Source organism: Agelaius phoeniceus, chromosome 38, assembly GCF_051311805.1.
Source record: "Agelaius phoeniceus isolate bAgePho1 chromosome 38, bAgePho1.hap1, whole genome shotgun sequence".
Taxonomy (NCBI): Eukaryota; Metazoa; Chordata; class Aves; order Passeriformes; family Icteridae; genus Agelaius; species Agelaius phoeniceus.
In genome coordinates this window covers 839,608-850,065 of record NC_135304.1, presented here as the reverse complement: position 1 = coordinate 850,065, position 10,458 = coordinate 839,608, and the positions used below count along the sequence as shown (strand labels likewise).

Sequence of the window (10,458 nt, the reverse complement as noted above, 5' to 3'; positions counted from 1 at the left end):
TCAGAGCTTTTGTTTATTAAAATTTTAAAGCACAAATCACCATCCGCCGCTGGCGCAGTCCCGTGGCTTTCTTGGTCCTTCAGCGGGCCCTGCAGAGGAGAAAATGGCGGTGAAGCGGCGGCCCGAGCGCCCTGGAGCTCCAAGGGGAGCCGCGCCCGGGCCTTGTCCCGGCGTGTGAGGGTGGGACCGGCGGACGCCACCGCCGGCACCGAAGACATCGCGCCGGTCGCTGCTTTCCCTCCGCACATCACGGAGCCCGGCACGGCAACGCCGGGGCCCGCCAAGAACGAGAGGATTTTCCGGGGAGGCCCTTGCTCAGTTTAAAACCAAAACCAACCCAAAAATCCGACCGAGCCCGCTGCTGACCCAGCGTCAAAGAACGCTCTGATGGGAGGCGGCCATTTTATATAGCGCGCGCGTGGGCGGGGCCTCGGAGAATCCCACAAATCAACGCGCCGGCGCGCGCCCGCCAACCAATGAAAACGAACTAAAAGAAAAGGGGCGGTGGCCTAAAAGAGATTTTAATATGGGTGGGGCTCTCGCCACCACAGCCAATCAGAGCTCGCTCCGCACGGGGAGGGGCAAACGGGGCGGGGTTTAGTGACCGAAGTGCGGTCGGACCGGAAGTGTGCCGGACCGGAAGTTGCACGATGGGGATCGGAGGGAAAATCAACCGGCCCCGAACGGTGACCGGGAACACGGGGAGAGCACCGGGAGGCACCGGGAGGGCTCCCGGGACACCGGGGCGGCTTCAGGAGGAGTCTGGCGGGAGGAACAGCCCGGGGGGAGGGCGGGAATCCCCATCCTCACCGGGACTCCCGATAACCGGTACCGTGAGGGGTGTCCGGTAACGGCGGGGACCCCGCCGGTGACCCCGTTGTTCCCCACAGGAGCTGCGTAAGAAGCTTTTCAAGCGGCGGCGGGAGCGGGCGCCGGGGCCGGCGGCAGAAGCGGCGGTGAGCGCCCCCCCGTCCCATCCCGGTGCTATCCCGGTGCTCTCCCGGTAACCGAGGCGGGGTCCCGGTGCTCTCTCCGCTCCAGGTCGCTGTCGGTGCCCGCGGCTCCGGCCCCGGTGTGGGGGAAGCGGCTGCGGAAGGAGATGAAGCGGCTGCGGGGTGAGCGGGCAGGGGATACCGGGGGACTCCGGGGGACACCGGGGGCGGCACCGGAGCCCTGAGCCCCTCCCGGTGTCCCCAGCGCTGAAAGCGGCGGTGACCGAGGCCAAGAGGCCGCGGGAGGAGGCGGGGACGGGGAACGGCGACGTGGAGATGGCGGAGGTGGCGGCGGAGTGAGCGCGGGGCCGGCCCGGTGCCAGTCCCGGTGTCCCCCCGGTGCCACCGGTTCACCACGCTGGAACCTTCCCCGATGCCCCTCTGTGTCCATGAGGGGCCACCTGTTTGTCACCGGTGTCCCCAGTCCTTCTGCAACGGCCCCAGTTTGGCACCAGTGCCCCAGGCCTTGCTCCCAGTCCCTCCCAGTCTCTCCCAGTGCCCAAATCCCTGCTCCAGTCCTGTCCCAGTGTCCCCTTGTCTGCTCCCAGTCTATTCCCAGCCCCTCCTGGTCCCTCCCAGTCTCTCCCAATGTCCCCTGGCCTTCCCCAGTGTCTCCCAGTCCTCCCCACTCACTGTCCCCAACCCCTCCCAGTGTCCCCAATTCCCCCCCAACCCCTCCAGTGTCCCAATGTCCCGAATCCCCATCCCAGTGTCCCCAGTCCCCCAGTATCCAAATAAAGGGATCTCTTCTCATTCTCTGTCCCCGTTTTTGTCCTTGGTGGGGAGGGGTGGCACAGCTCCAGGGGGGGACCCTTTTCACGGTGACACCGCGAGAGGGGCGGAACCATCGCGCTCAGCTGCGGGGGCGGGTGGGGCACTTCCGGTGCCGGACGCTTTCAGCCGCATGCGCAGCCGCCCGGCCCGGCCGCCGCCGCCATCATGGCGCTGTGCGACCCCCCCGGTGCCGCCAGCCCCCCCCGGCCGCCGCTCAGGTACCGGGGGAGCCCTGGGGTACCGGGGGTGGGAGGGAGAGCCCCCGGAACCTCCCTGGGGGTGGGAGCGGCGACCCCCGGAGCTGCGCCCGACCCCCCCTCAGCGACCCCCTTCCTTTTTTTAATCCTGTTTTTAACCAGTTTTAAACCTTTTTCACCATTTTTACCCTCTTTTTTATCCTTTTAAACCCTGTTTAACCTTTTCTAACCATTTGAACTTTTATTTAATCGCTTCTTAACCCCCTCCAACCCATGCTCCCCTTTCACCTCCTGTGTAACCCTCTTTAACCCATTTTAACCCCCCTTTTACCCCCAACTTTAACCAATTTTACCCCCCTATTTTAACCTGATTTTTTCCCATTTTAATCCATTTTCTCCCTCCTTACACCCAGGAGCTGTCCCAGGAGGTGAAGGCGTTCCTGAGCGGGCTGGACCCCATGCAGGCATCCCCCATTTTAGCCCTATTTTACCCAGATTTTGATCAATTTTACCCATTTTAACCCATTTTAATCCCATTTTCCCCCATTTTAACCCATTTTCTCCCCTCCCACAGTGCCCAGGAGCTGTCCCCAGGAGGTGAAGGCGTTCCTGAGCGGGCTGGACCCGGTGCAGGGCACTCCCCTGTCCCCCCCCTGCCCACGCCCGCTGCGCCCTGCGCCTGCTGCGCTGCCTCCCCCCCGCCCGCCACGCCGCCCTGCAGCACCTGCGGGGCCTCTTCGACGACCAGGTGTGCCAGCACCTGCTGCAGCGCGAGAGCCCCGCCCCCGGGCCCGCCCCCAAGGCCACGCCCGGCTCCGAGGTGCTGCAGGAGGCGCGCAGGGCGCTGGCCGAGCTGGTGGCCGCCAACCCGCGGGCGTGGGCGCCCGGCGTGGCCGCGTGGGCCAGCGAGCTGATGGGGCAGCTGAGCAGCAAGTACGCCAACAGGCCCGGGGTGCCCCCCGCCGCCAGCCTGAACGAGCTGCTGCAGCTGTGGATGGCCTGCCCGGCCACGCGGGCCCTGCTGGACATCTACAGCCAGTGCCTGGCCGCCATGGTGGGCAGCTGCCCCGACGCCTGCGTGGACGCGCTGCTGGACACCTCGGTGCAGCACTCGCCGCACTTCGACTGGGTGGTGGCGCACGTGGGCTCCTCCTTCCCCGGCACCATCATCAGCCGCGTCCTCTCCTGCGGCCTCAAGGATTTCTGCGCCCACGGCGGCGCCGAGGCGGCGGGGACGGCGGGCGACAAGCGCGTCCCCAAGATCGCCTCGGTGGTGGGGATCCTGGGCCACCTGGCCTCGCGCCACGCCGGCAGCATCAAGCAGGAGCTGCTGAGGATGTTCCACGAGAGCCTGGGCTCGCCCCGGGAGCACCACAAGGCCACGGTGCCCTTCCTGCTGCAGCTGGCGCTGATGTCCCCGGCGCTGCTGGCCGCCGTGTCCCCGGAGCTGGTGGACTCCCTCAAGCCCCCGGTGCTCAACCAGCTGCACCAGCACTTCTCCTCGGTGCCCAGGGACGAGCTGGAGGGCGTGGTGGGCGTGGTGGTTCACCTGCTGTGCCACACCTCCGCGGGGGCGCTGCGCACGCTGCGCTTCCTGCTGGCCACGGCCGCCCCCGCCTCGGTGATCACGGCGCCGGGCCCGGCGCTGCACGAGGGCGTCCGCGAGGCCTGCGAGCGCCTGCTGCAGCTGCTGCTGCTGCACCTGCAGAAACTGGTGCACGCGCGGAGCTCCGCCAGCCTGGCCGAGTGCCCGGCGCGCCCGGTGCCGTTCCTGGAGGCGCTGCGGCCGCACGTGCGGGAGCTGTGCCAGGACACGCTGCGCCTGGAGCGGCGCCGCTGCCTGTGGCAGCACCAGCTGCTGGCGCTGCTGGCCGTGCACTCGGCCCCGCACGGCGCCGCCGAGGCGCTGTTCTACCTGCTGGCGCTGGCGCGCACGCCCGAGGAGCTGGCGCTGGCGCCGCAGCTGCACGCGGGGCTGCGGGCGGTGCTGCCTGACCCGCTGCCCGCCGCCGTGGCCGCCGCCGTGGCGCAGATCCACGCCGGCCGCCTGCCCGAGCCGCAGCTGGCGCAGCTCCTGCGCAACCTCTCCCTGCTGCTGCTGCAGCCGCGCGGCGACGACGGCGACGCCGGGGAGGCGGCGCTGGGCGCGGCGCTGGCGCGGCACCTGCCGGACCTGGCGCAGCTGCTGCTGCACCCGCGCGCCGAGGTGGCGGAGGCGGCGTGCCGGCTGCTGGCGGCGTGCCCGCTGCCCCGGGCGCTGCCCCCCGCGCACCTCCTGCCCGCCGTGCGCGCCGCCGTGCGCGGCTTCTTCGCGGGGCTGCGCCGGGGCGACGCGGCCGCGCTGGCGCCGGGCGTGCGGCTGCTGGCGCGGCTCAGCGCCGTCAGCCCCGCGGCCGCCAAGGCCGTGCTGGCGCAGCTGGTGGAGGGCGCGCTGGGCGGGCGCAACGCGGAGCTGTTCGGGGGCAGCGCCGACCCGCCCGGCCCCGAGGCCGCGGCCGCCCCCGCGCCGCCGCCCGTGTCGCTGCTGGACACCAACCAGCGCTTCACCGCCGGCCTCACCACGGCGGGCGGCGTCTGGTCCGTGTTCCACGCCGGCGTCATCGGCCGCGGGCTCAAGCCGCCCGCCGGGCCGGGCCGGCGCGGCCCCGAGGAGCTGAACCGCAACACGCAGACCTTCCTGAGCCTCCTGCTGCGCTGCTGCCGCGGCTCCGGCCCCGCCGAGGCCGCCAAGGCGGGTGGCGGCGGCGCTGGTGGAGGCCGTGTGCCCCGAGGCCGCCGGCGCCGAGCTGGCCTGGCCGCCCGAGGAGCTGGCCCGGGCCACGGTGGAGCGGGACCTGCGCATCCTGCGGCGCTTCCGGCAGCACCCGCTGCTGTTCCCGCTGCTGCGGCTCGTGGCCGGCGGGCACCCCGCCCTGTGCTACTGCTCGGTGCTGCTGCGCGGGCTCCTGGCCGGGCTGGTGGCGCACTGGGACGCCTGCAGGGAGCCCAGCACGGGCGCCTCGCCCTGGCACCTGCGGGCGTCGTGCGCGCTGGTGGCGCTGCTGGCCGAGGGCTCGCTGCTGCCGCCCGTGCTGGGCAACATGCACGAGCTGTTCCCCGAGCTGGCGCCGTTCGAGGTGCACCTGCTGCTGCTCAGCGTCTGGGGCTACCTGCGCGAGAACAGCCCCCTGCCCCAGAAATTCACCTTCCAGCCCGAGCTGGGCGTGTTCCGCAGGGACTTCGGGCGGGACGGCGACGTCAGCAAGCACCTGGCGGTGCTGCACGCCGTGCTGCACAGGAACATCCACCGGCTGGGGCTGCTGGCCGCCAGGTTCTACCCCTGAGCGGGGGCAAAGAGAGGCATTCGGGGCTTTGGGGGGTACAGATTTGTAATAAAAGGAAAGGAAAGAGAGAAGGGTGTGGAGTGTGGGGGTCCCAAGGGGGGTTTGGGAGGGGCTGGGGGTGTTTGGGGAGGTTCCCGAGGGGGTTTGGGGGGTCTTGGGGATGTTTTGGTGGTCTCGGGAGGGTCTGGGAGGTCCTTGGGGGTGCCTGGATGGATTGAGATGGTCCTGGGATGTTTTGGGGGGTCTCAGAACGGTCTGGTGGGTCCTTGGGGGTGGCTGGATGGGTTGGGAGGGGGTTTTGGGAAAGGTTTGGGGGCTCAGGAGGGTCTGGGGGTGTCCCAGAGATCCTGGAGGGGGTTTGGGGGCGTCTCAGGGCTGTCTTGGGAGGATCCTGGGATGTTTTGGGGGTCTCAGGAGGGGCTGGGAGGTCCCTAAGGGTGTCCTGAGGGGGTTTTGGGGGGTCTCAGGAGGAACTGGGGGTGTCCGGAAGGTCCTTGAGGGTTTTGGGGGGTCTCGAGAGGGTCCCCGGGTGTTTTGGGGGGTCTTTGGGAGGGTCTGGGGCTGTCCGGGAGGTCCCGAGGATGTCCGGGAGGTCCCGGGGGTCCCTGGAGGTCTCTGGGGCTCCCGGGGCCCGCCTCGTCCCCGCGCTGTCAATCACCCGCCTGTCCCCGCCCATCCCTCATAGCCGACCAATCACCGCCCTCTCTCGGGGCGTAGCCCCGCCCCTTCCCTGAGCGCCGCTCTCAGCTTGGTGGGCGGGGCTTTGCGACTTGGCCACCAATCAGCAACGCGCTCGCTGGCGAGACGCGTCACTTCCGGCGGAAGCGGAAGCGTTGGCGGAAGCGGCGGCGGCCCGAGGATGTTTTACCACGTGAGTGGCACCGGGGGGTCACGTGCGGCACCGGGAGGTCACGTGTCACACCGGGGGGGGTCCCGGGGGTGTTCCCGCCCTTGGGGGCCCTCCCGGAGCGCTCCCGGTAACTTCCGGTGCCTCCCGGTAACTTCCGGTGCCTCCCGGTGCCCCCAGATCTCCCTGGAGCACGAGATCCTCCTGCACCCCCGCTACTTCGGGCCCAACCTGCTCAACACCGTCAAACAGAAACTCTTCACCGAGGTGGAGGGGACCTGCACCGGGAAGTGAGCGCGGGGACCGGGGGGAACCGGGAGGGAACCGGGGGGAACCGGAACGGCACGAAAATCCCAAAAACAACCGCGGAAAACCCAAAATCCCTCCCTAGGACACCCCCGGAATCACCCGGGGAACTCCCGGTATTCCGGGAATCCCAAAAATCCCCAAAAACGGCCCCCAAAAAACCCGGGAACCCCCAAATCCACCCTAAAATCCCCCAAATTCTGCTGAGATGCCTCTGGGTCACCCCAGTGCCCCAATAAACCCCAATAAACCCCAATAAATTTAATATAAATCCCAATAAACCCCAATGAACCTCAATAAACCCCAATGAACCCCAAGCAAATCCCAGTAAATTGCAATAAATCCCAATAAACCCGAACTAATCCAAATAAACTCAAATAAACCCCAATAAACCCCAATAAAACCCCCATAAATCCTTTATAAATCCCAATAAATTTAATATAAATCCTATTTCAGGTACGGGTTTGTCATTGCCGTCACCACCATCGACAACATCGGGGCCGGGGTGACCCAAACCCCAATAAAACCCCAATAAAACCCCAATAAAACCCCAATAATTCCGTTTCAGGTACGGGTTCGTTATAGCAGTGACCACCATCGATAACATCGGGGCCGGGGTGATCCGAACCCCAATAAACCCCAATAAAACCCCAATAAAACCCCAATAAAACCCCAATAAAACCCCAATAAAACCCCAATAAACCCCAATAAAACCCCAAATCCTTTATTTCAGGTATGGGTTTGTCATTGCCGTCACCACCATCGATAACATCGGGGCCGGGGTGATCCAGCCTGGCCGTGGCTTTGTCCTGTACCCCGTCCGGTACAAGGCCATCGTGTTCCGGCCCTTCAAGGGCGAGGTCGTGGACGCCGTGGTCACCCAGGTCAACAAGGTCAGGGGTCACCTGGGGTCACCTGAGGTCACACCGGGGGGGTTTGGGGTCACCTGCGGGGACACGGGGACAGTTTGGAACCACCTGGGAGGGGCCAGGGGCCCCTTTTTGGTCCCATTTTTACCATTTCTGTCCCTTTTTTCCTGTTTTTATCCTTTTTTTCCCATTTCTGTCCCATTTTTCCCATTTCTGTCCCTCTTTTCCTGTTTTTGTACCCCTTTTTCCCATTTCTGTCCCTTTTACCCCATTTTTTCCAATTTCTGTCCCATTTTTCCCATTTCTGTCCCATTTTTCCCATTTCTATCCTTTTTTCCCATTTCTGTCCCTTTTACCCCATTTTTACCCCATTTCTCCCCCATTTTTACCCCATTTCTCCCCCATTTCTGTCCCTTTTACCCCATTTTTTCCTATTTATTTCCCTTTTTCCTGTTTCTGTTCCTTTTCCCCCATTTTTACCCCATTTCTCCCCCATTTCTGTCCCTTTTACCCCTTTCTGTCCCTTTTTTCCCATTTCTGTCCCTTTTTCCCCATTTTTACTCTCTTTTCCCACTTCTGTGCCTTTCTCATCCATTTCTATCCCTCTTTTCCCATTTTTCCCCATTTCTCCCATTTATGTCCCTTTTTGCCCCATTTCTGACCCATTTTCCCCCATTTTTATCCCATTTTCCCCCATTTTTCTCCCTTTTCCCCCCGTTTCCCCAGGTCGGGCTGTTCACCGAGATCGGGCCCATGTCCTGCTTCATCTCCCGCCACGTGAGGGGGGCGGGGACACAAAAAAGGGGGCGGGGACGCACAAAAAGGGGAGGGGGAACAAAAAAGGGGGAGGGGGGACCCAAAACCAGGGAGAGGCCACGCAAAAGAGGGGGGGGGGGGGGGAACCCCCAAAAAGGGGGCGGGGACACCACAAAGGGGGAGGGGCTGCCCAAAAAGGGGAGGGGCTGCCCAAAAAGGGGGCGGGGACACCCCAAAAATGTCACTGGGGGGGGGGAGGGGACCCCAAACACCCCCCCCTCATTTCCCTGAGGGTCCCCAAATCTGCCCCCAAAACCCCTTTGGGGTCTCCAAATCTCCCAAATCTGCCCCCAAAACCCCTTTGGGGTCCCCAAATCTCCCAAATCTGCCCCCAAAACCCTTTGGGGAACTCGAATTTCCCAAATCTGCCCCAAAACCCCTTTGGGAACCCCGAATTTCCCGAATCTGCCCCCGGACCCCTCTGGGGACCCCCTGGGCCCCCCCGGAGCCCCCTGACCCCCCCATCCCCCCCAGTCCATCCCCTCCGAGATGGAATTCGACCCCAACTCCAACCCCCCCTGCTACAAAACCGTGGACGAGGTGAGGGGGGGGCCTGGGGAGGGTCCTGGGGGGGTTTGGGGGATTTGGGGGGGTCCTGGGAGGATCTTGAGGGTCCTGGGTGGGTCTAAAGGGGCTTTGGGGAGGGTCCCAGGGGGTTTTGGGGGGGTTCTGGGGGGTTTTGAGTGGTCCTGGGTGGGTCTAAAGGGGTCTTGGGGGTTTTGGGGAGGGTCCCAGGGGGTTCTGGGGGGGTTCTGGGGGGTTTTGAGTGGTCCTGGGAGGGTCTTGGGGGCGTTTTGGGGGGGTCTGGAGGGGTCTTGGGGGCTCCCAGAGGAGTTCTGGGGGGTCTTGGGTGATTTTGGGGGGGTCCTGAAGGTTCTGGGGGGGTCTTGGGTGATTTTGGGGGGGTCCTAGGGGGATTCTGGGGGGTTTTGGGAGGGTCTGACGGGTCAGGGTGGTCCTGGGGGAAGTCCCAGGGGGTCCCCAATGTCCGTGTGTCCGTGTGTCCCCCCCAGGACATCGTGATCCAGGAGGGTCCTGAGGGGTTTGGGGGGACCCTGAGGGGCTTGGGGGGACCCTGAGGGGATTGGGGGGGTCCTGAGGGGTTTGGGGGGGTCCTGAGGGGTTTGGGGGGACCCTGAGGGGTTTGGGGGGGGTTTGGGGGCTCCCAGGGGGCTCAGGGGGGTCCCCAATGTCCGTGTGTCCCCCCAGGACATCGTGATCCAGCAGGACGATGAGATCCGGCTGAAGATCGTGGGGACCCGGGTGGACAAGAACGACATCGTCAGTGAGGGGGGGGACCCCAAAATTGGGGGGAAAAATCCCAAAATTGAGGGGGGGGAAATCCTGAAAATCTGGGGAAAAAAAAACCCCAAAAAATACCCAAAAAATACCCAAAATCTGGGGGGGGAAAATCCCGAAATCTGGGGGGGAATATCCCAGGATTTGGGAGGGAAATCCCAAATTGGGGGAAAATACTGAAATTGGGGGAGGAAATTTTGGGATCTGGGGGGGAAATCCGGAAAATCTGGGGGGAATTGTGGGGTTTGGGGGGAAATCCCTAAAATGGGAGAGAAATCCTAAAATTGGGGGGAATTCTGGGGTTTAGGGGGGGTCCTGGGGGGGGAAATCCCAAAAATCTGGGAATAAATACCAAAATTTGGGGGGGGGAAATCTTAAAACTGGGGGGAATTTTGGGGTTTAGAGGGGAAATTCCCAAAACTGGGGGAAATTCCCAAAATTGAGGAGGAAATCACAAAATTTAGGGAGCAAATTCTGGGCCTTGGGGAGGAAATTTCGGGATTTCAGAGGAAATTGCAAAAAAGTGGAGGGAAATCCCAGAATTTGGAGGGAAATCCTAAAATCTGGGGGGAAATCCCAAAATTTGGGGGAAATCCTGAAATTCTTCCCTCCTTCCCCCAGTTTGCCATCGGCTCCTTGATGGATGATTACCTGGGTGAGTTCTGGGGGTCCCGAGGGGATTTTTGGGGGTCCCGGGGGGATTTTGGGGATCCCGGGGGGATTTTGGGGGGTCCCGGGGGGATTTTGGGGCTGGGGGCACCCCCAGGGGAATGTGGGGCAGGGGAATTTGGGGTCCCTCACCCCTTTCCCTTCTCCCCCCAGGCCTCGTCAGCTGAACCCCAGCAGCAGCCGCGACCCCTCCCCAATTCGTGCCCCCCCCAAATTTTGGGGGGGTTCTGGTGGCAGGGCCACCCCCAGAGCTGGGGGGGCTCCGCCTTTCCCCTCCACATTCCAAATTAAAGGTTTTTTCACCCTTTTTCCGCCTTTTTCTCTTCTTTTGGGGAGGTCCGGGAATTTGGGGAGGGGTCTTTACCT

At 63.9% G+C, this 10,458-nt stretch overlaps 3 protein-coding genes and 1 non-coding gene across 6 annotated transcripts; 3 read left to right on the top strand and 1 right to left on the bottom strand.

Annotated features, from left to right (window-relative positions):
• Nucleotides 1-160: 160 nt before the first annotated feature.
• Nucleotides 161-294, bottom strand: LOC129134387 (small nucleolar RNA SNORA57). The gene has a single exon (XR_008536161.2). It is a non-coding gene; the product is annotated as a small nucleolar RNA SNORA57 (small nucleolar RNA).
• Nucleotides 295-635: 341 nt separating this feature from the next.
• On the top strand, nucleotides 636-1,673 carry C38H11orf98 (chromosome 38 C11orf98 homolog). Its single transcript, XM_054654032.2, is given in 5 exon segments — nucleotides 636-686; nucleotides 891-932; nucleotides 934-956; nucleotides 1,042-1,115; nucleotides 1,198-1,673. Coding segments are annotated over 5 exon segments (270 nt in total). The 5' UTR covers nucleotides 636-650; the 3' UTR covers nucleotides 1,293-1,673.
• Nucleotides 1,674-1,859: 186 nt separating this feature from the next.
• INTS5 (integrator complex subunit 5) lies at nucleotides 1,860-5,348 on the top strand. Its single transcript, XM_077172483.1, is given in 5 exon segments — nucleotides 1,860-2,003; nucleotides 2,377-2,391; nucleotides 2,561-2,611; nucleotides 2,613-4,666; nucleotides 4,668-5,348. Coding segments are annotated over 5 exon segments (2,811 nt in total). The 5' UTR covers nucleotides 1,860-1,931; the 3' UTR covers nucleotides 5,287-5,348.
• A 544-nt stretch (nucleotides 5,349-5,892) lies between these two features.
• On the top strand, nucleotides 5,893-10,399 carry POLR2G (RNA polymerase II subunit G). 3 transcript variants are annotated; one of them, XM_077172476.1, is made up of 9 exons: nucleotides 5,936-6,157; nucleotides 6,314-6,423; nucleotides 7,008-7,063; nucleotides 7,229-7,332; nucleotides 8,035-8,085; nucleotides 8,599-8,664; nucleotides 9,334-9,405; nucleotides 10,045-10,078; nucleotides 10,246-10,399. In XM_077172476.1, the coding sequence occupies exons 1-9, from the start codon at nucleotides 6,146-6,148 to the stop codon at nucleotides 10,257-10,259; spliced, it is 519 nt and encodes a 172-aa protein (XP_077028591.1). In that variant the 5' UTR covers nucleotides 5,936-6,145; the 3' UTR covers nucleotides 10,260-10,399. The 3 variants fall into 3 exon arrangements, with proteins under 3 accessions (XP_077028592.1, XP_077028591.1, XP_077028590.1); XM_077172475.1 differs by lacking the exon at nucleotides 7,008-7,063 and having other exon boundaries at nucleotides 5,999-6,157; nucleotides 7,173-7,332; XM_077172477.1 differs by lacking the exons at nucleotides 7,008-7,063; nucleotides 8,035-8,085 and having other exon boundaries at nucleotides 5,893-6,157; nucleotides 7,173-7,332.
• The last annotated feature ends 59 nt before the right edge of the window (nucleotides 10,400-10,458 follow it).